Here is a 26,262-nt window from a genome sequence, read left to right as displayed (position 1 = left end):
AGCGCGCCGCCGGAAGTCGCTGACCGTCAGCGGCACAATGGCGGAACTTTCGGGTACGGAGCGGCCCCGACCCATTCCCGCTCCCCCCTCCCCCCCCCCGTGACCCCGGGGTGACCCCGCGGTAACCCCGCGGTGACCCCGCGGTGACCCCGTGACCCGCGCAGGTCCCACCCCGCCGTGTCGCAAGGGGGCGCTGCGCAGAGCGGCAGAGGTAGAAAAATTGAGGGAAAAAAGGGGGAATTTGGGAAAAAAATGGGGGGAGTCGGGGGAAAAAGGGGAAATTTTGGGAAATCGGGGAAAAGGAGGGAAAGTTTGGGGAAGGAGTGGGGGAACTTGGGGGGAAAATGGGGAAAACTGCGGGGAAATTAGGGAAATTTTGGGGAAATGGGGGAATTTGGAGTGAAAAAGGGGGAATTTGGGAAAAAATTGGGGGAGTCGGGAGAAAAAGTGGAAATCCGGGGATATCGGGGAAAAGGAGGGAAAGTTTGGGAAAGGAGTGGGGGAACTTGGGGGGAAAATGGGGAAAAATCGAGGGAAAATGGGGGAATTTGGGGGAAATGGAATTTGGGATGAAAAAGAGGGAATTTGGGGAAAAGCGAGGAAAATGGGGAAAAAAGATATAAATTGGGGAAATCGGGGAAAAGGGGGGAAGAGTTGGGGAAGGAACGGGGGAATTTGGGGGAAAAATGGGGAAAAATGGGGAGAAATTTTGGAAAAAATGAGGAAACTAAGGGAAGAGGGAATGGCGAATTTGGGGTAAAAAGGGGGAATTTGGGAAAAAATGGGGGAACTGGCGGGGAAAGGGCGGAATTGGGGAAAATCGGGGGAAAGGGGGGAAGAGTTGGGGAAAGAATGATGGAATTGGGGGGGAAATAGGGAAAATTTGGGGGAAAATGAGGAAATTGGGGGAAATGGGGAAATTTGGGGGATATTTGAGGGGAAATTTGGGGGAAATTGGGGAAAGATGGGAAATTTGAGGGGAAATTTGGGGGAAATTGGGAATATTTGGGGGAAATTGTGGGAAAATGGGGGAAATTTGGGGAAATTTGAGGGGGAAATTGGGGAAAGATGGGAAATTTGAGGGGAAATTTGGGGGAAATTGGGAATATTTGGGGAAATTTGAAGGAAATTGGGGGGAAATTGGGGGGAATCGGGCAAAAAAATTGGAAATTGGGTGGAAATGGGTTAAAATAGGGGGAAATTGGGGGGAAATTTGGGAGGAAGTTGGGAATATTTGGGGGAAATGGGGGAAATTTGGGGAAAACTGGGAGAATTTGGGGGAAATTGGGGGAAATTTGGGGAAATTGGAGAAAAAAGTGTGGGAAATGGGGTAAATTTGGGGATATTTGAGGGGAAATTGGGGGAAAATTGGGGGAAATCGGGCAGAAAATGGGAAATTGGGGGAAAATGGGTGGAAATGGGAGGGAAATTGGGGGAAGTTGGGAATATTTGGGGGAAATTGGGGGGAAAATTGGGGGAAATTGGAGAAAAATGTGGGAAATGGGGTAAATTTGTGGATATTTGAGGGGAAATCGGGGGAAAATTGGGGGAAATTGGGCAAAAATGGGAAATTGGGGCGAAATGGGTGGAAATGGGAGGGAAATTGGGGAAAATTGGGGGGAAGTTGGGAATATTTGGGGGAAATTGGGGGAAATTTGGGGGAAATGGAGAAAAAATGTGGGAAATGGGGTAAATTTGGGGATATTTGAGGGGAAATTGGGGGAAAATTGGGGGAAATTGGGCAAAAAATGGGAAATTGGGGGGAAATGGGTGGAAATGGGAGGGAAATTGGGGAAAATTGGGGGAAGTTGGGAATATTTGGGGGAAATTGGGGGAAATTTTGGGAAAACTGGGAGAATTTGGGGAAATCGGGGGAAATTTTGGGGAAATTAGGAAAAAATGTAGGAAATGGGGTAAATTTGTGGATATTTGAGGGGAAATCGGGGGAAAACTGGGGGAAATTGGGCAGAAAATGGGAAATTGGGGGGAAATGGGTGGAAATGGGAGGGAAATTGGGGAAAATTGGGGGGAAGTTGGGAATATTTGGGGGAAATTGGGGGGAATTTTGGGAAAACTGGGAGAATTTGGGGAAATCGGGGAAAATTGGGGGGAAATTTGGGGAAAATTGGAGAAAAAATGTAGGAAATGGGGTAAAATTGGGGATATTTGAGGGGAAATCGGGGGAAAATCGGTGCAAATTGGGCAGAAAATGGGAAATTGGTGGGAAATGGGTGGAAATAGGGGGAAATGGGGGGGAAATTTGGGGGAAATTGGGGAAATTTGGGGGGAAATGGGGAAATTGGGGGGCAAAACGGGGGAATATGGGGGGAAATGAGGGATTGGGGGGCAGTTTTTGGGGTCAGATGTGGGGATTTGGGGGTTATTTGGGGGGCGCTGACAGCGCCCCCCATCCCCACAGAGGGTGCTGCTCCCATCGGGGTTCCCCCACAGCGTCAGCCCCGATTACCTGCAGTACCAGTGCTGGGACAGCGCACAGGTGAGACTGGGATAGACTGGGAGGGACTGGGAGGGCAATGGGACGGACTGGGAGGGACTGGGATATACTGGGAGGGACTGGGAGGGCAATGGGGGGGACTGGGATATACTGGGAGGGACTGGGAGGGAACTGGGAGGGAATGGGAGGGACTGGGATATACTGGGAGGGCAATGGGAGGGACTGGGATATACTGGGAGGGAATGGGAGGGGACTGGGATATACTGGGAGGGCAGTGGGAGGGACTGGGAGGGAATGGGATATACTGGGAGGGACTGGGAGGGAACTGGGAGGGAATGGGAGGGAATGGGAGGGACTGGGATATACTGGGAGGGACTGGGAGGGCAATGGGAGGGACTAGGATATACTGGGAGGGACTGAGAGGGGACTGGGATATACTGGGAGGGAATGGGAGGGGACTGGGATATACTGGGAGGGACTGGGAGGGAACTGGGAGGGACTAAAGGGGAACTGGGATATACTGGGAGGGCCTGGGAGGGACTGGGATATACTGGGAGGGACTGGGATATACTGGGAGGGACTGAGAGGGAACTGGGAGGGACTGGGATGGCAATGGGAGGGACTGGGATATACTGGGAGGGACAGGGAGGGGACTGGGATATACTGCAAGGGAATGGGAGGGCAATGGGAGGACTGGGAGGGACTGGGATATACTGGGAGGGACTGGGATATACTGGGAGGGAATGGGAGGGACTAAAGGGGAACTGGGATATACTGGGAGGGACTGGGAGGGAACTGGGAGGGGCTGGGATATACTGGGAGGGACTGGGAGGGCAGTGGGAGGGACTGGGATAGACTGGGAGGGACTGGGAGGGGACTGGGATATACTGGGAGGGATTGGGAGGGAACTGGGAGGGAATGGGAGGGACTGGGATATACTGGGAGGGCAATGGGAGGGACTAAAGTGGGAACTGGGTTATACTGGGAGGGACTGGGAGGGAACTGGGAGGGACTGGGATATACTGGGAGGGCAGAGGGAGGGAGTGTGATATACTGGGAGGGACTGGGATATACTGGGAGGCAACGGGAGGTCCTTACTGGTCCGTACTGATCCATACTGGTCCATACTGGTCCCTTCTGTTCTCTACTGATCCCTACCGGTCTATACTGGTCCGTACTGGTCCGTACTGGTCCATACTGATCCTTACTGGTCCATAATGACCCCTAGTGATCCACACCAGTCCATACTGGTCTATACTGGTCCCTATGGGCCATACTGGTCCGTACTGATCCATACTGGTCCGTAATGATCCCTAGTGATCCATACCGGTCCATACTGGTCTATACTGGTCCGTACTGGTCCCTATGGGCCGTACTGGTCCAAACTGGTCCATAGTGGTCCCTGCTGTTCTCTACTGATCCTTACCAGTCTATACTGGTCCGTACTGGTCTTTACTGGTCCGTACTGATCCATTCTGGTCTGTAATGACCCCTAGTGATCCATACTGGTCCATACTGGTCTATACTGGTCCGTACTGGTCCATATGGGTCCCAATGGGCCATACTTGTCCAAACCGGTCCCCATGGGTCATACTGGTCCATACTGGTCTGTAGTGACCCCTAGTGATCCATACCGGTCCATAATGGTCTTTACTGGTCCATACTGGTCCCTATGGGCCATACTGGTCCGTACTGATCCATACTGGTCCGTAATGACCCCTAGTGATCCATACCGGTCCGTACTGGTCTATACTGGTCCGTACTGGTCCCTATGGGCCGTACTGGTCTAAACTGGTCCCTATGGGCCGTACTGGTCCGTACTGGTCCGTAATGATCCCTAGTGATCCATACCAGTCCATACTGGTCCATATGGGTCCCAATGGGCCGTACTGGTCCATACTGGTCCATACTGGTCCATACTGGTTTCTGGTGGTGCAGGCTCTGTGCAGCTCCCTGTCGGGGATCATCGCCACCCGCGCTGTGTTTGAGGCCGTCGGGGTCGGGGACGGCGCCGCCACCCCCATGGGAGCCACCCTCACCTGGCTGCTGCGGGGTCAGACCCCAAACCCCCCTCTTTTCACCCCAAAATCCCCTCCCGAACCCAAAGCCCACCCATTGCCAGCCAAAAACCCCACTGTTCGGACCCCAAAAAGCCCTATTTTGACCCCAAAAAGCCTTCAATTTGGCCTTAAAAGACCCCAGTTTTGAAATGTCCCCAAATGTCCCATTTTTCACCCCAATGTTTCCCCCTTTCAGCCCCAAATCCCCCCCGACCCCAAAGCCCACCCATTGTGAGCCAAAAACCCCACTGTTCGGACCCCAAAATACCCAATTTTGACTCCCAAAACCTTTAATGTTGGCCCCAAACCCCCCATTTCAGACCAAAAACCCCAATTCTGACCCCAAAAATCTGAATTTTGGCCCCAAAACCCCAATTTTGACCCAAAAAGCCTTGAATTCAACCCAAGAAAACCCCAAATTCGACCCCAAAAACCCAAAATCACCATTTTTCACCCCAAAATTGCCCCTTTTCACCCCAAAATCCCCCCCACCCCGAAACCCACCCATTGCCAGGATTCTTTGGGCCCCCAAAAGCCCAATTTTGACCCCAAAACCCTTCATTTTGGCCCCCCAAAATCCCAATTTTGACCCCAAAAAACCCAATTTTGAGCAAAAATCCCCAATTTTGATGACAAAAACCTCAATTTTGGCCCCACGAAAAACAACTTTGCCCCCCAAAAAAACCGATTTTGGCCCACAAGACCGCAATTTTGACCCCAAAACCCCCATTTTGACCCCAAAAAAGCCTTAATTTCAGCCCCCAGACCCACAATTTCATCAAAAAGAACCCAAAATTCGACCCCAAAAACCCCAAATCACCTTTTTTTTCACACAAAATCACCATTTTCACCCCAAAATTTCCCTTTTTCACCCCCAAAATTCCACTTTTTAACCCAAAATGGACCATTTTCACCCCAAAACATCCCATTTTCACCCCCAAAACGTCCCACTTTCCCCCTGAAATTACCATTTTTCACCCCGAAATATCCCATCTTCACCCCAAAATCGTCATTCCCCCCCAAAAAAATGTCCCTTTCCCACCCCAAAAATTACCCTTTTTCACCCCAAAACGTCCCATTTTCACCCCCAAAAATTCCCTTTTCCACCCCAAAACGTCCCATTTTCACCCCCAAAGTTTCCCTTTTCCACCCCAATTCTCCCATTTTCACCCCAAATTTGCCCCTTCCCCCCCAATTCCTCATTCCTGGTGCCCCAAAATCGCTGTTTTTCACCCCAAAATGGCTGCCCCCGCAGACGGAGTTGGGATGGTGACGCGCATCGCCTTCGCCTCCATTCAGGGGTGAGTACTGGGCCGTACTGGGCCATACTGGTCTGTACTGGGCCATACTGGGATGTACTGGACCATACTGGGCCATACTGGTCTGTACTGGTCCGTACTGGGCCATACTGGGATGTACTGGGCCATACTGGTCTGTACTGGTCTGTACTGGGCTGTACTGGGCCGTACTGGGCCATACTGGTCTGTACTGGGCCATACTGGTCTGTACTGGGCCATACTGGGCCATACTGGTCTGTACTGGGCCCTACTGGGCCGTACTGGTCTGTACTCAGCCATACTGGGCTTACTGGGCCATACCGGTCTGTACTGGGCCATACTGGTCTGTACTGGGCCATACTGGGCCATACTGGTCTGTACTGGTCCGTACTGGTCCGTACTGGGCCATACTGGGATGTACTGGGCCATACTGGTCTGTACTGGTCTGTACTGGTCTGTACTGGGCCGTACTGGGCCATACTGGTCTGTACTGGTCTGTACTGGGCTGTACTGGTCTGTACTGGGCCATACTGGTCTGTACTGGTCTGTACTGGGCCATACTGGTCTGTACTGGGCCATACTGGTATGTACTGGGCTGTACTGGGCCATACTGGTCTGTACTGGTCTGTACTGGGCCGTACTGGTCTATACTGGGCCGTACTGGTCTGTACAGGTCTGTACTGGGCCGTACTGGGCCATACTGGTCTGTACTGGGCCATACTGGTCTGTACTGGGCCATACTGGGCCATACTGGTCTGTACTGGGCCCTACTGGGCCGTACTGGTCTGTACTCAGCCATACTGGGCTTACTGGGCCATACCGGTCTGTACTGGGCCATACTGGTCTGTACTGGGCCATACTGGGCCATACTGGTCTGTACTGGTCCGTACTGGTCCGTACTGGGCCATACTGGGATGTACTGGGCCATACTGGTCTGTACTGGTCTGTACTGGGCCGTACTGGGCCATACTGGTCTGTACTGGTCTGTACTGGGCTGTACTGGTCTGTACTGGGCCATACTGGTCTGTACTGGTCTGTACTGGGCCATACTGGTCTGTACTGGGCCATACTGGTATGTACTGGGCTGTACTGGGCCATACTGGTCTGTACTGGTCTGTACTGGGCCGTACTGGTCTATACTGGGCCGTACTGGTCTGTACAGGTCTGTACTGGGCCATACTGGGCCATACTGGTCTGTACTGGGCCATACTGGTCTGTACTGGGCCATAATGGTCTGTATTGGGCCTTACTGGGCCCTACTGGCCTGTACTGGCCCATACTGGGTCTGGTCTATAATGGTCCATACTGGTCTGTACTGGTCCATACTGGTCTGTACTGGCCCATACTGGTCTGGACTGGGCCGTACTGGTCTGTGTTGATATATACAGGTTCGCACTCATCCTTACTGGTTTCTTCTGGTTTATACTGGTCCATACTGGTCTATACTGGTCCATACTGGTTTATACTGGTCTCTACTGGTCCATACTGGTCTCTACTGGTCCATACTGGCCTATACTGGTCCATGCTGGCCTATACAGGTCCACACTGGTTTATACTGGTCCATACTGGTCTATGCTGGTCCATGCTGGCCTATACAGGTCCATACTGGTTTATACTGGTCCATACTGCTCTACACTGGTCCATACTGGCCTATACTGGTCCATACTGGTTTATCCTGGTCCATGCCAGCCTATACTGGTCCACACTGGTTTATACTGGTCCATACTGGTCTGTACTGGTCCATACTGGTCCATCCCTTCCCGTCCAGGAGCGCCCTGGACTGCGAGGCCAAGCAGTGGCGGTGAGAACCGACCTCATCCCGTCGTGGCGGCGATGATGTCACGGGGGCGATGACATCACACAGGCGATGACGTCACACCCACCCCCACCCCCCCAGGTTGGCTGCTGACGTCATCAACGACGCGGCGCTGCTATTGGAGCTGTCGGCCCCCGCCTGGCCCGGCGCGGCGCCTCTGGTGTTGGCGGGGGCGGCGGCGGCACGGGTGGGTGATGTCATCATTGGGGGGGGGGGGGGGAGGGGGTGTGACGTCATAGGGTGGCGATGGTGACGTCGTGGGGGGGGTGTGATGTCATGGGGTTGGTGCCACGTGGCGCCCCTCGTGCCGGCGGTGGTGGAGGTATGGGTGGGTGATGTCATCGGTGGGGGAGGGGGGGTGACGTCATAGGGGGTGGTGATGTCATGGGGGGGTGACGTCATGGGGTTGGTGCCATATGGTGCCCCTCGTGCCAGCAGTGGTGGAGGTATGGGTGGGTGATGTCATCGGTGGGGGAGGGGGTGTGATGTCATAGGGGGGCTGTTGACGTCATAGGGGGTGGTGACGTCATGGGGGGGTGACGTCATGGGGCTGGTGCCATATGGTGCCCCTCATGCTGGCGGTGGTGGAGGTATGGGTGGGTGATGTCATCAGTGGGGGGTGGGTGTGACATCACCGTGGAAGATGTGTGTGTGATGTCATACGGGGGTGGTGGTGGTGATGTCATAGGGGGTGATGACGTCATGGGTGAGGGTTGGCCCTTTGCTGCACCACTGGTGCTGGTGGTGGCACAGGTATGGGTGGGTGACGTCACCGTGTGTGTGGGGGGGGGTGGTGACATCATGGGGGTGATGTAATGGGGGTGATGACATCACAGGGAGTGACGTCCTGGGGCGCTACGGGTAATGTACGGCATTCTATAGGGGCTGAAGGGGGGGGGGAGGGGGGAGAGGTGTGGCCCCAGGGCGGCGATGACGTCACGGGGTGCTGACGTCACCCCGCCGTGGCCATCAGAGCGTGGTGGGGGTGGCGGGCGGCGCCACGCGGGCGGCCATTGCGGTGCATCAGGCGAGGAGGGACAACGCGGCCGAGGTGGCGGCCAAGGATGGCAGTCAGGTGAGGGGGAGGGACTGGGAGGGCAATGGGATATACTGGGAGGGAATGGGAGCGATTGGGAGGGACTGGGAGGGCAATGGGGGGGAACTGGGAGGGACTGGGAGGGACTAGGAGGGCAATGGGATATACTGGGAGGGAGTGGGATATACTGGGAGGGAATGGGAGGGCAACGGGAGCGACTGGGAGGGACTGGGAGGGCAATGGGGGGGAACTGGGAGGGACTGGGAAGGACTGGGAGGGACTGGGAGGGCAATGGGGGGGACTGGGAGGGACTGGGAGGGCAATGGGATATACTGGGAGGGAATGGGAGCGATTGGGAGGGACTGGGAGGGCAATGGGGGGGAACTGGGAGGGACTGGGAGGGACTGGGAGGGCAATGGGGGGGAACTGGGAGGGACTGGGAGGGACTGGGAGGGCAATGGGGGGGAACTGGGAGGGACTGGGAGGGACTAGGAGGGCAATGGGAGCAACTGGGAGGGACTGGGAAGGACTGGGAGGGACTGGGAGGGCAATGGGGGGGACTGGGAGGGACTGGGAGGGACTGGGATATACTGGGAGGGACTGGGAGGGCAATGGGGGGGAACTGGGAGAGACTGGGAGGGAATGGGAGGGACTGGGAGGGCAATGGGGGGGAACTGGGAGGGTCTGGGAGGGACTGGGAGGGCAGTGGGAGAGACTGGGAGGGAGTGGGAGGGGACTGGGAGGGACTGGGATGGACTGGGACAGAGTGGGAGGGACTGGGAGGGAATGGGAAGGCAATGGGGGGGAACTGGGAGGGTCTGGGAGGGACTGGGAGGGACTGGGATAGACTGGGACAGAGTGGGAGGGACTGGGAGGGAATGGGAAGGCAATGGGGGGGAACTGGGAGGGACTGGGAGGGCAGTGGGAGCGACTGGGAGGGAGTGGGAGGGAATGGGAGGGACTGGGAGGGCAATGGGGGGGACTGGGAGGGACTGGGAGGGACTGGGATATACTGGGAGGGAATGGGAGGGAAATGGGAGGGACTGGGATATACTGGGAGAGACTGGGAGGGACTGGGAGAGACTGGGAGGGAATGGGAGGGGACTGAGAGGAATGGGAGGGAATGGGAGGGACTGGGATATACTGGGAGGGAATGGGAGGGAAATGGGAGGGACTGGGATATACTGGGAGAGACTGGGAGGGACTGGGAGAGACTGGGAGGGAATGGGAGGGGACTGAGAGGAATGGGAGGGAATGGGAGGGACTGGGATATACTGGGAGGGAATGGGAGGGCAATGGGGGGGAATGGGAGGGACTGGGAGGGAGTGGGATATACTGGGAGGGAATGGGAGGGAATGGGAGAGACTGGGATGGACTGGGAGGGAGTGGGAGGGACTGGGAGGGAATGGGAGAGACTGGGAGGGCAGTGGGAGAGAATGGGAGGGACTGGGAGGGCAATGGGAGGGACTGGGATGGACTGGGATGTACTGGGAGAGAATGGGAGGGAGTGGGGGGGAATGGGAGGGACTGGGATGGACTGGGAGGGACTGGGAGGGGACTGGGAGGGCAATGGGAGAGACTGGGAGGGACTGGGAGGGAATGGGAGGGCAATGGGGGGGAACTGGGAGGGACTGAGATATACTGGGAGGGACTGGGAGGGAATGGGAGGGAAATGGGGGGGACTGGGAGGGGAGTGGGATATACTGGGATGGACTGGGAGGGCAATGGGAGGGACTGGGATATACTGGGAGGGAATGGGAGGGAATGGGAGAGACTGGGAGGGACTGGGAGGGCAGTGGGAGAAACTGGGAGGGAATGAAAAGGACTGGGATATGCTGGGAGGGACTGGGAGGGGACTGGGATGGACTGGGAGGGCAGTGGGAGCAACTGGGAGAGACTGGGATGGACTGGGAGGGCAATGGGAGGGACTGGGATGGACTGGGATAGACTGGGAGGGCAATGGGAGGGACTGGGGGGGCAGTGGGAGGGACTAAAGGGGAACTGGGATATACTGGGAGGGACTGGGAGAGGACTGGGATATACTGGGATGGACTGGGAGGGAACCGAGATATACTGGGAGAGACTGGGATATAGTGGGAGGGCAGTGGGAGGGACTGGGGGGCAGTGGGATATACTGGGACAGAACTGGGAGAGCATTGGGAGGGACTGGGATGTACTGGAAGGGACTGGGAGGGACTGGGATATACTGGGAGGGCAGTGGAAGCGACTGGGATATACTGGGATGTACTGGGAGGGAACTGGGAGGGCAGTGGGAGGGACTGGGATGGACTGGGAGAGAATGGGAGGGACTGGGAGGGCAATGGGAGGGGACTGGGAGGGACTGGGATATACTGGGAGGGACTGGGGGCTACTGGGATATACTGGGATGGACTGGGATATATTGGGATATACTGGGAGGAAATGGGAGGGACTGGTCTCTGCTGGTCTGTACTGGTCTGTACTGGTCTATAGCGGTCTGCAGTGGTTTATACTGGTCTGTACTGGTCTCTGCTGGTCTATACTGGTCTGTACTGGTCTATACTGGGCAGGAGACGGTGGTGAACGCGCTGGGGTTGCTGCTGGCGCTGCTGCTGCTGCCGGTGCTGGAAGGACGGCCGTGGTGAGCCAATCAGAGGGCAGGGATCAGCTTGGAGGCGGGGCTTAGCTGTGTGGATGTCCAATCAGAGGGCAGGGCTGGGATGAGGGGCGGGTCATGGTCACGGCGTTGGCCTGAGTGTGGAGCTGGGTGAGGGGCGGGGCTTAGCTGTGTGTGTGTGTGTGTGTGTGTGTGTGGCCAATGAGAGGGTAGAGATGGAAAGGAGGCGGGGCTTTAGGATGGGGGTGGCCAATAAGAGGTTTGGGCTGGAAAATGGGCGTGGCCTTACTTGGGGTTTGTCAAATCAGAAGGGAGAGATGGAAAGAGGCGGGGCCTCGCCATGGGTGTGACCAATAAGAGGGTGGGGCTGGATGAGAGGCGGGGCTTAGTTGTAGGTGTGGCCAATCAGAGGGCACGGGGAAAGGTTAGCTGTAAGGGTGGCCAATCAGGGTAACCCTATGGGGTCCTGGAAGGTCACGTGGGTCCTATAAGGTCCTGGAAGGTCACGTGTGTCCATTCAGGTCCTGGAAGGTCACATGGGTTCTATCAGGTCCTGGAAGGTCACATGGGTTCTGTAGGGTCCTGAAAGGTCATGCGTGTCCATTAAGGTCCTGGAAGGTCACAGGGGTTCTGTAGGGTCCTGGAAGGTCACGTGGGTTCTGTCGGGTCCTGGAAGGTCACGTGTGTCCAATGAGGTCCTGGAAGGTCACATTAGTCCTATTAGGTCCTGGAAGGTGACATATGTCTATTAAGGTCCTGGAAGGTCACGCGTGTCCAGTAAGGTCCTGGAAGGTCACATGGGTTCTGTCGGGTCCTGGAAGGTCACGTGTGTCCAATAAGGTCCTGGAAGGTCACATCGGTTCTGTAGGGTCCTGAAAGGTCATGCGTGTCCATTAAGGTCCTGGAAGGTCACAGGGGTTCTGTAGGGTCCTGGAAGGTCACGTGGGTTCTGTCGGGTCCTGGAAGGTCACGTGTGTCCAATGAGGTCCTGGAAGGTCACATTAGTCCTATTAGGTCCTGGAAGGTGACATATGTCTATTAAGGTCCTGGAAGGTCACGCGTGTCCAGTAAGGTCCTGGAAGGTCACATGGGTTCTGTCGGGTCCTGGAAGGTCACGTGTGTCCAATAAGGTCCTGGAAGGTCACATCGGTTCTGTAGGGTCCTGAAAGGTCATGCGTGTCCATTAAGGTCCTGGAAGGTCACATGGGTTCTGTAGGGTCCTGGAAGGTCACGTGTGTCCATTAAGGTCCTGGAAGGTGACTTACGTCCATTAAGGTCCTGGAAGGTCACGTGGGTTCTGTAGGGTCCTGGAAGGTCACATTAGTCCTATTAGGTCCTGGAAGGTGACGTATGTCCATTAAGGTCCTGGAAGGTGACGCGTGTCCATTAAGGTCCTGGAAGGTCACATGGGTTCTGTCGGGTCCTGGAAGGTCACGTGTGTCCATTAAGGTCCTGGAAGGTCACATGGGTTCTGTCGGGTCCTGGAAGGTGACGCGTGTCCATTAAGGTCCTGGAAGGTCACATGGGTTCTGTCGGGTCCTGGAAGGTCACGCATGTCCAATGAAGTCCTGGAAGGTCACATAGGTCCTATAAGGTCCTGGAAGGTCACATGGGTTCTGTAGGGTCCTGAAAGGTCATGTGTGTCCTATAGGGTCCTGGAAGGTCACATGGGTTCTGTAGGGTCCTGGAACATGACGTGTGTCCAATGAAGTCCTGGAAGGTCACGTGTGTCCATTAAGGTCCTGGAAGGTCACATGGGTTGTGTAGCGTTCTGGAAGGTCATGTCTGTCCGATAAGGTCTTGGAAGGTCACATGTGTCCATTAAGGTCCTGGAAGGTGACGCGTGTCCATTAAGGTCCTGGAAGGTCACATGGGTTCTGTCGGGTCCTGGAAGGTGACGCGTGTCCAATAAGGTCCTGGAAGGTCACGTGGGTTCTGTAGTGTCCTGAAAGGTCACGCATGTCCAATGAAGTCCTGGAAGGTCACATGGGTTCTGTAGGGTCCTGGAAGGTCATGTGTGTCCTATAGGGTCCTGGAAGGTCACATGGGTTCTGTAGGGTCCTGGAAGGTCACGTGGGTTCTGTAGTGTCCTGAAAGGTCACGCATGTCCAATGATGTCCTGGAAGGTCACATGGGTTCTGTCGGGTCCTGGAAGGTCACGCATGTCCTATGAAGTCCTGGAAGGTCACATGGGTTCTGTAGGGTCCTGGAAGGTCACGTGCATCCATTCAGGTCCTGGAAGGTGACAGGTGCCGTGTGCGTCCCGCAGGCTGACGTGGCTCCTGGTGCTGCTGCTGACGGCGGCCCACCTGGGGGCCAACATGGCGGCCGTGCGCTCTCTTTGCATCCCCACCCTGAACCGACCCCGACTCCGCCTGGCGCTCAGCGGGGCCTTACGGGGTCTCAGCGGGGCCTTACGGGGTCCCACCGACCCCAAAAGCCCCACCCCAAATAAGGGGGGGGTCACCGTGGCCGTCCCGACCCCCCGCGAGGTCAACCCCAAAGAGCCGCTGCTGCCCGGTCAGTGCGAGCCAATGGGACCCCAATGTCCCCCCAATGTCCCCCAGTGCCCCCCATTGTCCCCCAATGCCCCCAATATCCCCCAGTGTCCCCCAGTGACCCCCATTGTCCCTCCATTGTCACCCAATGTCCCCCAATGCCCCCCAATGCCTCCCAATGTCCCCCATTGTCCCCCAATGTCCTTCCATTGTCACCCCAGTGTCACCCATTGTCCCCCATTGTCTCCCCATTATCTCCAATATCCCCCAATGCCCCCCAATGCCACCCAATGTCCCCAAATGTCCCCCCAATGCCCCCCAATGCCCCCCCATTGTCCCCCAATACCACCCAATGTCCCCCCAATGTCCCCCAATGCCCCCCATTGTCCCCCCAATGTCCCCCAAAACCCCCCAATGTCCCACAATGACCCTCAATGTCCCCCAATGCCCCCCAATGTCCCCCCAATGCCCCCCAATGTCCCCCCAATGCCACCCATTGTCCCCCAATGCCCCCCAATGCCCCCCATTGTCCCCCAATGCCCCCCCAATGTCCCCCAATGCCCCCCAATGCCCCCCCATTGTCCCCCATTGTCCCCCAATGTCCTTCCATTGTCACCCCAGTGTTACCCATTGTCCCCCAATGTCCCCCATTGTCCCCCAATGCCTTCCACTGCCCCCCACCGTCCCCCAATGCCCCCCCATTGTCCCCCAATGCCCCCCCAATGTCCCCCAATGCCCCCCAATGTCCCCCAATGTCCCCCAGTGACCCCCAATGTCCCCCCATTGTCACCCAATGTCCCTCCAATGTCCCCCAATGCCCCCCATTGTCACCCATTGTCCCCCCAATACCCCCCAATGCCCCCCAATGCCCCCCAATGTCCCCCAATGCCACCCATTGTCCCCCAATGCCCCCCATTGTCCCCCATTGTCCCCTAATGCCCCCCAATGTCCCCCATTGTCCCCTATTGTCCCCCAATACCCCCCAATGTCCCCCATTGTCCCCCAGCTTTCCCCCAATGCTCCCCATTGTCCCCCAATGCCCCCCAATGTCCTCCAATGTCACCCCAATACCCCCCAATGTCCCACAATGACCCTCAATGTCCCCCAATGCCCCCAATGTCCTCCAATGTCCCCCCATTGTCACCCAATGTCCCTCCAATGTCCCCCAATGCCCCCCATTGTCACCCATTGTCCCCCCAATACCCCCCAATGCCCCCCAATGCCTCCCAATGCCCCCCCTATGCCCCCAATGTCCCCCATTGTCCCCCCATTGTCCCCCCATTGTCCCTCAATACCACCCAATGTCCCCCCAATGTCCCCCAATGACCCCCAATGCCCCAAATGTCCCCCATTGTCCCCCAATGCCCCCCCATTGTCCCTCAATACCACCCAATGTCCCCCAATGTCCCCCAATGCCCCCCAATGTCCTCCAATGTCACCCCAATGTCCCCCCAATGTCCCCCAATGCCCCCCAATGTCCCCCATTGTCCCCCAATGTTCTGTAATGTCCCCCAGTGCCCCCCAGTGCCCCCCATTGTCCCCCATTGTCCCCCCAATGCCCCCCAATGCCCCCCACCGTCCCCCCAATGTCCCCCCAATGCTCCCCATTGTCCCCCAATGCCCCCCAATGTCCCCCCAATGCCTTCCAATGCCCCCCACCGTCCCCCCAATGTCCCCCCAATGCTCCCCATTGTCCCCCAATACCCCCCAATGCCCCCCAATGTCCCCCCTATGCCTTCCAATGCCCCCCACCGTCCCCCAATGTCCCCCCAATGTCCCCCATTGTCCCCTAATGCCCCCAATGCCCCCCATTGTCCCCCAGTTTTCCCCCAATGCTCCCCATTGTCCCCCAATGCCCCCCAATGTCCCCCAATGCCTTCCAATAACCCCCAGTGTCCCCCATTGTCCCCCAATGCCCCCCAATGTCCCCCAATGCCCCCCAATGCCTTCCAATAACCCCCAGTGTCCCCCATTGTCCCCCATTGCCCCCCAATGCCCCCCAATGCCCCCCAATGCCTTCCAATAACCCCCAGTGTCCCCCATTGTCCCCCAATGCCCCCCGATACCCCCCATTGTCCCCCAATATCCCCCATGTCCCCCAATGTCCCCCCATTGTCCCCCAATGTCCCCCCAGGTTTCAGCAGCCGCCTCCGCCTCCGCCTGGGAGCCCCCAAACAGAGCCTGGTGGGGAGGTGACAATATGGGGGGGGGGGACATTATGGGGGGGGTGACAATATGGGGGGGGGGGGGACATTATGGGGGGGGGGGACAATATGGGGGGGGGGACGACAATATGGGGGGGGACATTACTGTGTGTGTGGGGGGGGTGACAATATGGGGGGGGGGACAACATTATGGGGGAGGGGGGGGACATTATGGGGGTGACTGTATGGGGGGAGGGGACATTATGGGGGGGATATTATGGGGGAAGGGGACATTATGGGGGGGGACAATATGGGAGGGGACATTATAGGGGGGATATAATGGGGGTGGCATTATGGGGGGAGGGGACATTGTGGGGGAGGGGACATTATGGGGGTGGGGACATTATGGGGGGATATTATGGGGGTGGGGACTTTATGGGGGGAACATTATGGGGGGGGACAATATGGGGGGGACAGTATGGGGGGAGGGGACATTATGGGGGGGACACAATGGGGTGGATATTATAGGGGGGATATTATGGGGGTGGGGACATTATGGGGGGGACATTAAGGGGGTGGGGATATTATGGGGTAAGGGGACATTATGGGGGGAGGGGACATTATGGGGGGGATATTATGGGGGAAGGGGACATTATGGGGGGGGGACAATATGGGGGGGGACATTATAGGGGGGATATAATGGGGGTGACATTATGGGGGGAGGGGACATTATGGGGGTGGGGACATTATGGGAGTGGGGACATTATGGGGGGGGACATTGTGGGGGAGGGAACATTATGGGGGCGACAGTATGGGGGGAGGGGACATTATGGGGGGGACACAATGGGGTGGATATTATAGGGGGGATATTATGGGGGTGGGGACATTATGGGGGGATATTATGGGGGGGACATTATAGGGGGACACAATGGGGGGGACATTATTGGGGAGATATTATGGGGGATGGGACATTATGGGGGGGACAATAGGGGGGACATTATAGAGGGGATATAATGGGGGTGGCATTATGGGGGGGACATTATGGGGGTGGGGATATTATGGGGGGAGGGGACATTATGGGGGCGACAGTATGGGGGGAGGGGACATTATGGGGGGGACACAATGGGGTGGATATTATAGGGGGGATATTATGGGGGTGGGGACATTATGGGGGGGACATTAAGGGGGTGGGGATATTATGGGGTAAGGGGACATTATGGGGGGGAGGGGACATTATGGGGGGGATATTATGGGGGAAGGGGACATTATGGGGGGGGGGACAATATGGGGGGGGGACATTATAGGGGGGATATAATGGGGGTGACATTATGGGGGGAGGGGACATTGTGGGGGAGGGGACATTATGGGGGTGGGGACATTATGGGGGGATATTATGGGGGTGGGGACTTTATGGGGGGGAACATTATGGGGGGGGACAATATGGGGGGGACAGTATGGGGGGAGGGGACATTATGGGGGGGACACAATGGGGTGGATATTATAGGGGGGATATTATGGGGGTGGGGACATTATGGGGGGGACATTATGGGGGTGGGGACGTTATGGGGGGGGACAGTATGGGGGGAGGGGACAATGTGGGGGGGGGGACGTTATGGGGGCAACAGTCTGGGGGGACATTATGGGGGGGACATTATAGGAGGGAACATTATGGGGGTGACATTTTGGGGGGGATATAATGGGGGTGGCATTATGGGGGGGGGGCATAATTGGGAGGAGGGGACATTATAGGGGGAGGGGACATTATGGGGTGGGATATTATGGGGGTGGTCATTATGAGGGGGGGACATTTAGGGGGGGGGTCTCCAACCCTATTGGGTGCCCCCATAGCGAAGCGGAGTTCCGGAAGGCTGTGGAATGCGGCAGTCCCGATTACATCATCGTGCTGAGACCCAGCCAAGGTGGGACCCCAAATCCCAACGGGGGACCCCAAATCCCAACGGGGGTCCCCAAATCCCAATGGAGGTCCCCAAATCCCATTGGGTGACCCCAAATCCCCACGGGGGTCCCCAAATCCCAACGGGGGTCCCCAAATCCCAATGGAGGTCCCCAAATCCCATTGGGTGACCCCAAATCCCCACGGAGGTCCCCAGCTCCCACTGGGGGTCCCCAAATCCCAACGGGGGTCCCCAAATCCCAACGGAGGTCCCCAAATCCTCCTGGGTGTCCCCAACTCCCAGTGGGGGTCCCCAAGTCCCATTGGATGACCCCAAATCCCATTGCGGGTCCCCAAAACCCATTGCATGACCCCAAATCCCCACGGAGGTCCCCAGCTCCCACTGGGGGTCCCCAAATCCCAACGGGGGTCCCCAAATCCTCCTGGGTGTCCCCAACTCCCAGTGGGGGTCCCTAAGTCCCATTGGGGGACCCCAAACCCCATTGCGGGTCCCCAAATCCCATTGCGTGACCCCAAATCCCCACGGGGGTCCCCAATCCCAATGGAGGTCCCCAAATCCTACTGGGTATCCCCAACTCCCAATGGGGGGCCCTAAGTCCCATTGAGGGACCCCAAAACCCAACAGGGGGTCCGAAATCCCATTGTGTGACCCCAAATCCCAACGGGGGCCCCCAAATCCCATTGGAGGTCCCCAAATCCCATTGGGTGACCCCAAATCCCACTGGGGGTCCCCAAATCCCAACGGGGGTCCCCAAATCCCAATGGGGATCCCCAAATCCTACTGGGTGTCCCCAGCTCCCAATGGGGGTCCCCAAGTCCCATTGGGTGACCCCAAATCCCATTGGAGGTCCCCAAATCCTCCTGGGTGTCCCCAACTCCCAGTGGGGGTCCCTAAGTCCCATTGGGGGACCCCAAATCCCATTGCGGGTCCCCAAATCCCATTGCGTGACCCCAAATCCCCACAGGGGTCCCCAATCCCAATGGAGGTCCCCAAATCCTACTGGGTATCCCCAACTCCCAATGGGGGTTCCTAAGTCCCATTGGGGGACCCCAAACCCCATTGCGGGTCCCCAAATCCCAACGGAGGTCCCCAAATCCCATTGCGTGACCCCAAATCCCAACAGGGGGTCCGAAATCCCATTGGGTGTCCTCAAATCCTACTGGGTGTCCCCAACTCCCAATGGGGGTCCCTATAGTCCCATTGGGGGACCCCAAATCCCATTGCGGGTCCCCAAATCCCATTGGGTGCCTCCAAATCCCATTGAATGACCCACATCTCCCATTGGGTGCCCCCAACTCCAATTGAGTGACCCCCAAATCCCATTGGGTGCCCCCAAATCCCATTGAGCGCCCCCAACTCCCATTGAGTGAATCCCAAGCCCCATTGGGCACCCCCAACTCCCATTGAGTGACCCCCAAACCCCATTGGGTGCCCCCAAACCCCATTGGACGCCCCCAACTCCAATTGAGTGACCCCCAAATCCCATTGGGTGCCCCCAAATCCCATTGGGTGCTCCCAAACCCCATTGAGTGCCCCCAACTCTCATTGAGTGACCCCCAAACCCCATTGAGTTACCCCCAACTCCCATTGAGTGACCCCCAACTCCTACTGGGTGCCCCCTACTCCCATTGGGTGACCCCAAAATCCCATTGAGTGACCCCCAAACCCCATTGGGTGCCCCCAAATCCCATTGAGTGACCCCCAAACCCCATTGAGTGCCCCCAACTCTCATTGAGTGACCCCCAACTCCCATTGAGTGCCCCCAAACCCCATTGAGTGACCCCCAAACCCCATTGGGTGCCCCCAACTCCCATTGGGTGCCCCCAAAATGCCATTGGGTGCTCCCAAACCCCATTGCGTGCCCGCAACTCCCATTGAGTGACCCCCAACTCCCATTGGGTGACCCCCAAACCCCATTGCGTTCCCCCAACTCCCATTGGGTGACCCCAAAATGCCATTGGGTGCTCCCAAACCCCATTGCGTGCCCGCAACTCCCATTGAGTGACCCCCAACTCCCATTGGGTGACCCCCAAACCCCATTGCGTGCCCCCAACTCCCATTGAGTGACCCCCATCTCCCATTGGGTGCCTCCAAATCCTACTGAATGACCCCCAGATCCCATTGGGTGCCCCCAAACCCCATTGGGTGACCCCCAAACCCCATTGGACGGCCACAGGTTGGGTCGGGGTGGGGTTGCGGGATGGGGCCCCCCCCGACGCCCCACTGCGGGGCTGCGCCCACGCGCTGCTCCTGGAGGAGCTCCTGGGAGCCGACCTCCCCCCCATGGCACCTATGGGTGCTGCCCTCAGACCCCTACAGCAGCGCCTGCGCCGGTGCCGTGAGTATGGGGTCGTTATGGGGTGGTTTGGGGGCACTATGAGGTGGTATGGGGGCACCATGGGGTGGGTTGGAGTCATTATGGGGTGGTTTGGGGGCACTGTGGGGTGGTTTGGGGGCATTATGGGGTGGGTTGGGGGCACTATGGGGTGAACTGAGGGGCCCTGAGGTGGTTTGGGGTCATTATGGGGTGGGTTGGGGTCATTATGGGGTGGGTTGGGGTCATTATGGGGTAGGTTGGGGGCACTGTGGGGTGGTTTGGGGGCACTATGAGGTGGTTTGGGGGCACTATGGGGTGGGTTGGGGTCATTATGGGGTAGGTTGGGGGCACTGTGGCGTGGTTTGGGGGCATTATGGGGTGGTTTGGGGGCACTATGGGGTGGGTTGGAGTCATTATGGGGTGGGTAGGAGTCATTATGGGGTGGTTTGGGGGCACTGTGGGGTGGTTTGGGGTCATTATGGGGTGGGTTGGGGTCATTATGGGGTAGGTTGGGGGCACTGTGGGGTGGTTTGGGGGCATTATGGGGTGGTTTGGGGGCACTATGGGGTGGTTTGGGGGCACTATGAGGTGAATTGAGGGGGGCTGAGGTGGTTTGGGGTCATTATGGAGTGGATTGGGGTCATTATGGGGTGGTTTGGGGGCACTATGAGGTGGTTTGGGGGCACTATGGGGTCGGTTGGGGTCATTATGGGGTAGGTTGGGGGCACTGTGGGGTGGTTTGGGGGCATTATGGGGTGGTTTGGGGGCACTATGGGGTGGGTTGGGGTCATTATGGGGTGGGTTGGGGTCACTATGAGGTGAATTGAGGGGGCCTGAGGTGGTTTGGGGTCATTATGGGGTGGGTTGGGGTCATTATGGGGTGGGTTGTGGGCACTATGGGGTACTATGGGGTCGTTTGGGGTCATTATGGGGTGGTTTGGGGGCACTATGAGGTGGTTTGGGGGCACTATGAGGTGAATTGAGGGGGCCTGAGGTGGTTTGGGGTCATTATGGGGTGGGTTGGGGTCATTATGGGGTGGGTTGTGGGCACTATGGGGTACTATGGGGTCGTTTGGGGTCATTATGGGGTGGTTTGGGGGCATGATGGGGTGGGTTGGGGGCATGATGGGGTGGTTTGGGGTCACTATGGGGTGAATTGAGGGGCCCTGAGGTGGTTTGGGGTCGTTATGGGGTGGGTTGGGGTCATTATGGGGTGGGTTGGGGGCACTGTGGGGTGGTTTGGGGGCATTATGGGGTGGTTTGGGGTCACCACGGGATGGTTTGGGGGCACTATGGGGTGGGTTGGGGGCATTATGGGGTGAATTGAGGGGGCCTGAGGTGGTTTGGGGGCACTATGAGGTGGTTTGGGGGCACTATGGGGTGAGTTGGAGTCATTATGGGGTGGGTTGGGGTCATTATGGGGTGGGTGGGGTCATTATGTGGTGGTTTGGGGTCATTATAGGGTGGGTTGGGGGCATTATGGGGTAGGTTGGGGGCACTGTGGGGTGGTTTGGGGGCATTATGGGGTGAGTTGGAGTCATTATGGGGTGGTTTGGGGTCACTATGAGGTGAATTGAGGGGACCTGAGGTGGTTTGGGGTCATTATGGAGTGGTTTGGGGTCATTATGGGGTAGGTTGGGGGCACTGTGGGGTGGTTTGGGGGCATTATGGGGTGGTTTGGGGTCACTATGAGGTGAATTGAGGGGGGCTGAGGTGGTTTGGGGTCATTATGGGGTGGGTAGGAGTCATTATGGGGTGGTTTGGGGGCATTATGGGGTGGTTTGGGGGCACTATGGGGTGGGTGGGGTCATTATGGGGTGGTTTGGGGTCATTATGGGGTGGGTGGGGTCATTATGGGGTGGCTTGGGGGCACTATGTGGTGCTTTGGGGTCATTATGGGCTGGTCTGGGAGTCCTGAGGCGGTTTGGGGTCACTATGGGGTGGTTTTGGGGTCACCACGGGATGGGTTGGGCTCAGCGTGTGGTGGGTTGGGGTCATTATGGGCTTTTTGGGGGGGGGTTATTGGGGGCGATTTGGGGTCGACGGGTCCAATTTGGGGCTGATCTCTGCTCTTTTCACACCCGTTTTGGGGGGGATGGGGGGCAGTTTTGGGTCCCATTTGGGGATGACCCCAATCCCCCCCTCCCCCCCTTCACCCCCCATTGCCCCCCATCTCCCCCCCCCCCCCCCCCCCAAAACAGCTCCGGGCTCCGTCCCATGGGCGACGTTGGCCGAAATCTCCCGCCTATGGGACACATTGGGACCCGCTTTCCTTCGCGGTACGCCATTATGACGTCATAATCCTCCCCATTGTGACGTCACAAATGCGCCATTGTGACGTCACTCCCCTCCCCCCCCCCCCCCCCTTCCAACGCCCCGCCCACCCCGCAGGATTGGAGGACGCCGGTTGGTCGACGCGACGCCACCAGTTGGCCGCCGACGAATGGCGGCTCCAGTGGGCGGGGCCTAGGCCGGAAAGCCACGCCCACCCTTCGCTGACCACGCCCACATGAGCCCCGTCCAATCAGAACGCGGCCCTCCTTATCCCCGCCCCTCAACGAGCCACACCCACTTCCGGCCACGCCCCACCATCTGTAGGCTCCACTCCTCCATTGGCCCCTCCATTATCAACAAGCCCCGCCCACCTTGACCACGCCCCCAAATCCTTCCAACCAATGGTCACGCCCCCTTCATAAGCCCCACCCACCCATGACCGCTCCCCTCTTTAAGCCACGCCCATCCCTGACAACGCCAAGCCCCGCCCACCAGACCACGCCCCCTCCATAAGCCCCGCCCATCCATGACGATCATTCCAGTAAGCCCCGCCCACCCCTGACCACGCCCCTCCCTGAGCCAATCCCAGCCCTGACCACTCTGCCTCCATAAGCCCCGCCCAGCAATGACCACGCCCCCCACAAGCCCCGCCCACATTGAGTGTTCCCAAGCTCCGCCCACCAATGACCACGCCCCCTCCCTGAGCCAATCCCATGCCTGGCCACGCCCCCAAACCCCACCCACATTGACCACGCCCCCATTATAAGCTTCTTTTACAAGCCCCGCCCCCTATATGACCCGCCCGCTGCTGACCACGCCCCCCTCTTCAAGCCAATCCCTTCCTTGGCCACGCCCCCTGACCCCACCCACCAATGGCCATGTCTCCCCAGTAAGCCCCGCCCACCCTTATAAATCCCCCTCCATAAGCCCCGCCCAGCAATGACCACGCCCCAAACAAGCCCCGCCCACATTTGAGTGTTCCCAGGCTCCGCCCACCAATGACCACGCCGCCCTCCCTAAGCCATTCCATCCCTGACCACGCCCCCTGACCCCACCCACCAATGGCCACGTCCCCTCCATAAGCCCCGCCCACATTCTGATTTCTCATGCCCCGCCCACCATTGACCACGCCCCCTGCCTAAGCCAATCCAATCCCTGACCACGCCCCCTCCGTAAGCCCCGCCCATATTTTCTAGTGTTCCTAGGCTCCGCCCACCAGTGAGCACGCCCCCTCCCTGAGCCAATCCCATCCCTGGCCACGCCCCCAAGCCCCGCCCTCATTGACCTTGCCCCCTTCATAAGCTCCTCCTCCGTCCCCAAGGCCCCGCCCACATTTCAAAGCGTTCTCAAGCCCCGCCCATTATTGACCACGCCCCTCCCTAAGCCCCGCCCACTCCCGACCACGCCCCCTTTCCAAGCCCCGCCCCCTCTGCGTCCATCCTCCAAAAAAAAAACCCCCCAAAAACACCAAAAAGTGCCAAAAAACCCAGAGCAGAAATGACCATTTTGGGACAACGGGATCAAACGGCCCCATTTTGGGGCGAAAAAACCTCCAATTTTTGTATTTATGCTTTTGTTGTCGTTTTTGGGTTCCGAAAGGGGGGATTTGGGGGCAGAAAGAGGTGATTTTGGGGCCAAAAATGAGGATTTCGGGGGCAAAATGTATGTTTTTGTTAAAGAATGGGGGGGTAGGGGCAAAAAAAATGGTGATTTTGGGGTAGAATGGGGGGTGTGGGGCAAAAAATGGGTGATTTGGGGGCAAAAATGGATGGTTTGGGGGCAAAGAAATGAGGATTTTGGGGTAGAATGGGGGTTTGGGGCAAAAATGGGTGATTTGGGGGCAAAAAATGAGGATTTGGGGGCAAAAATGGATGATTTGGAGGGAGAATGGGAGGTTTGGGGCAAAAATGGGCGATTTTGGGGTAGAATCGGGGACTTGGGGGCAAAAAATGACAGTTTGGGGGTAGAATGGGGGGTTTGGGGGCAAAAATGGGCGATTTTGGGGCAAAAAATGAGGATTTGGGGGCAAAAACTAAGGATTTGGAGGCAGAATTGATGATCTTGGGGGTGAATAATGGGGGATATTATGGGATAGATTTGATGCTCTGGAGGATTTATGGCAATTAGGGGGCATTTGGGGTCGTTTTGGGCCATTTGGGGATCATTTGGGGCCATTTTGCATCATTATGGGTCAATGGGCCATTTGGGGACAAATAATGCGAATATTATGGGATAGACGTGACGTTCTGGAGGATTTATGGGAATTTGGGGCCATTTCGGGGTCATTTGGGGCCATTTTGGGGCACTTTTGTGACACTCCCATCATTTCTGAGGTCACCACTGGGCCATTTTGAGTCATTTTCGGGGAGAATAATACGGGATATTATGGGATAGATTCCATGGTCTGGAAGGTTGAGGGCAATTTGGGGCTATCTGGGGTCATTATGGGGTCATTTGGGGTCGGTTGGGGCCATTTTGGGGCACTTTTGTGACACTCCCATCATTTCTGAGGTCACTTTTGGGCCATTTTGGGTCACTTTGGGGCCATTTTGGGGGTGAATAATGGATAGATCTGATGCTGTGGAGCGTGGATGGCAATCTGGGGCCATTTTGGGTCAAATTTGGGGGATTTTGGGGGGGCCAATCAGGCAAAATACCCCCAAAGGAAGATGGCGACCGCCATCATGATGATGGCGTTGATGTTGACCACCCGGATCCATAGAGGGTCTTCAGGGGGCGGGGCCAAAGCATCGACCACGCCCCCTTGGTCATCAAGCCCCGCCCCTTGGCTGGGAGGCCCCGCCCCCTGGCGCTGTGGCTCCTCCCATTGGCTTCTTTGCTCCGCCCCTTGGTTGCTTGGCTCCGCCCCTTGGGCGTGAGGCTCCACCCCTTGATTTATTGGCTCCGCCCCTTGGTTGCTTGGCTCCGCCCCTTGGGCACAGTGCTCCACCCCTTGACTTCTTGGCTCCGCCCCTTTGGTGCTTGGCTCCGCCCCCTCGCTGGTTGGCTCCGCACCTTGGCTGCTCGGCTTCACTTCAACCCCTGGAGGAATGTCCCCATTGCCCCCATTGTGTCCCCATTGCCCTGACCCCATTTCTTCCCAAAGTTCCCCCAAATTTTCCCCATTTTCCCCCAAATTCCCTCATTCCTTCCCCAACTCTTCCCCCCTTTTCCCCAATTTCCCCCGATTCTCCCTTTTTTCCCCCATTTTTCCCACATTCGCCCTTTTCTTTCCCCCTAAATTCCCCCATTTCCCTGAAATTCCCCCAAATTCCTCCATTTTCCACAAATTTTCCCCATTTTTCCCCCAAATTCCCCCATTCCTTCCCCAACTCTTCCGCCCTTTTCCCCCATTTCCCCCAATTCCCCCCTTTTCCCCCAAATTCTCCCATTTTTTCCAAATTCCCCTTCTTCTTTCCCCCATTTCCCCCAAATTGCGCCATTTCCCCCCAGATTGCGCCAAATTTTCCCCATTTTTCCCCAATTTCCCCCATTCCTTCCCCAACTTTCCCCCCTTTTCCCCGATTTCCTGCAATCCCCCCTTTTCCCCCTTAATTTCCCAATTTTTTTCCAAATTCCCCCTTTTTACCCCAAATTCCTCAATTTCCCCCAAATTGCACCATTTTCCCCCAAATGTTCCCCATTTTTCTCCCAATTTCCCCCATTCCTTCCCCAACTTTTCCCCCCTTTCCCCAATTTCCTGCAATCCCCCCCTTTTCCCCCTTAATTTCCCCATTTTTTCCCAAATTCCCCTTTTTCTTTCCCCCTATATTCCCCCATTTTCCCCAAATTTTCCCCATTTCCCCCCAAATTTTCCCCATTTTCCCCCCAATCTCCCCCATTCCTTCCCCAACTCTTCCGCCCTTTTCCCCG

The 26,262-nt window shown here is 57.2% G+C and overlaps 2 protein-coding genes across 4 annotated transcripts in view; one reads left to right on the top strand and one right to left on the bottom strand.

Annotated features, from left to right (window-relative positions):
* On the top strand, positions 1-23,953 carry LOC121108155 (RUS family member 1-like). 2 transcript variants are annotated; one of them, XM_040655064.2, is made up of 15 exons: positions 1-53; positions 165-211; positions 2,420-2,497; positions 4,394-4,508; positions 5,771-5,816; positions 7,561-7,593; positions 7,690-7,795; positions 8,582-8,683; positions 11,194-11,264; positions 13,510-13,760; positions 15,873-15,930; positions 17,731-17,801; positions 19,975-20,136; positions 22,317-22,394; positions 22,507-23,953. In XM_040655064.2, the coding sequence occupies exons 1-15, from the start codon at positions 38-40 to the stop codon at positions 22,626-22,628; spliced, it is 1,356 nt and encodes a 451-aa protein (XP_040510998.1). In that variant the 5' UTR covers positions 1-37; the 3' UTR covers positions 22,629-23,953. The 2 variants fall into 2 exon arrangements, with proteins under 2 accessions (XP_040510998.1, XP_040511000.1); XM_040655066.2 differs by lacking the exon at positions 7,561-7,593.
* Positions 23,954-24,580: 627 nt separating this feature from the next.
* The window catches only part of LOC112530906 (sodium/glucose cotransporter 2-like), a 44,463-nt gene continuing 42,781 nt past the window's right edge, over positions 24,581-26,262 (bottom strand). Inside the window, exon 15 of one of the 2 annotated variants that reach the window (XM_040655067.2) lies at positions 24,581-25,431. In XM_040655067.2, the coding sequence (XP_040511001.1) occupies positions 25,034-25,431 (398 nt within the window). In that variant the 3' untranslated portion in view covers positions 24,581-25,033. The remainder of the gene's footprint in view (positions 25,432-26,262) is intronic. The other variant, XM_040655068.2, reaches the window with a different exon arrangement.

The sequence above is a fragment of the Gallus gallus genome, chromosome 36, assembly GCF_016699485.2.
Source record: "Gallus gallus isolate bGalGal1 chromosome 36, bGalGal1.mat.broiler.GRCg7b, whole genome shotgun sequence".
Taxonomy (NCBI): Eukaryota; Metazoa; Chordata; class Aves; order Galliformes; family Phasianidae; genus Gallus; species Gallus gallus.
The sequence above is the reverse complement of the archived record's forward strand: the minus strand, read 5'-3'. Positions and strand labels throughout refer to the sequence as shown.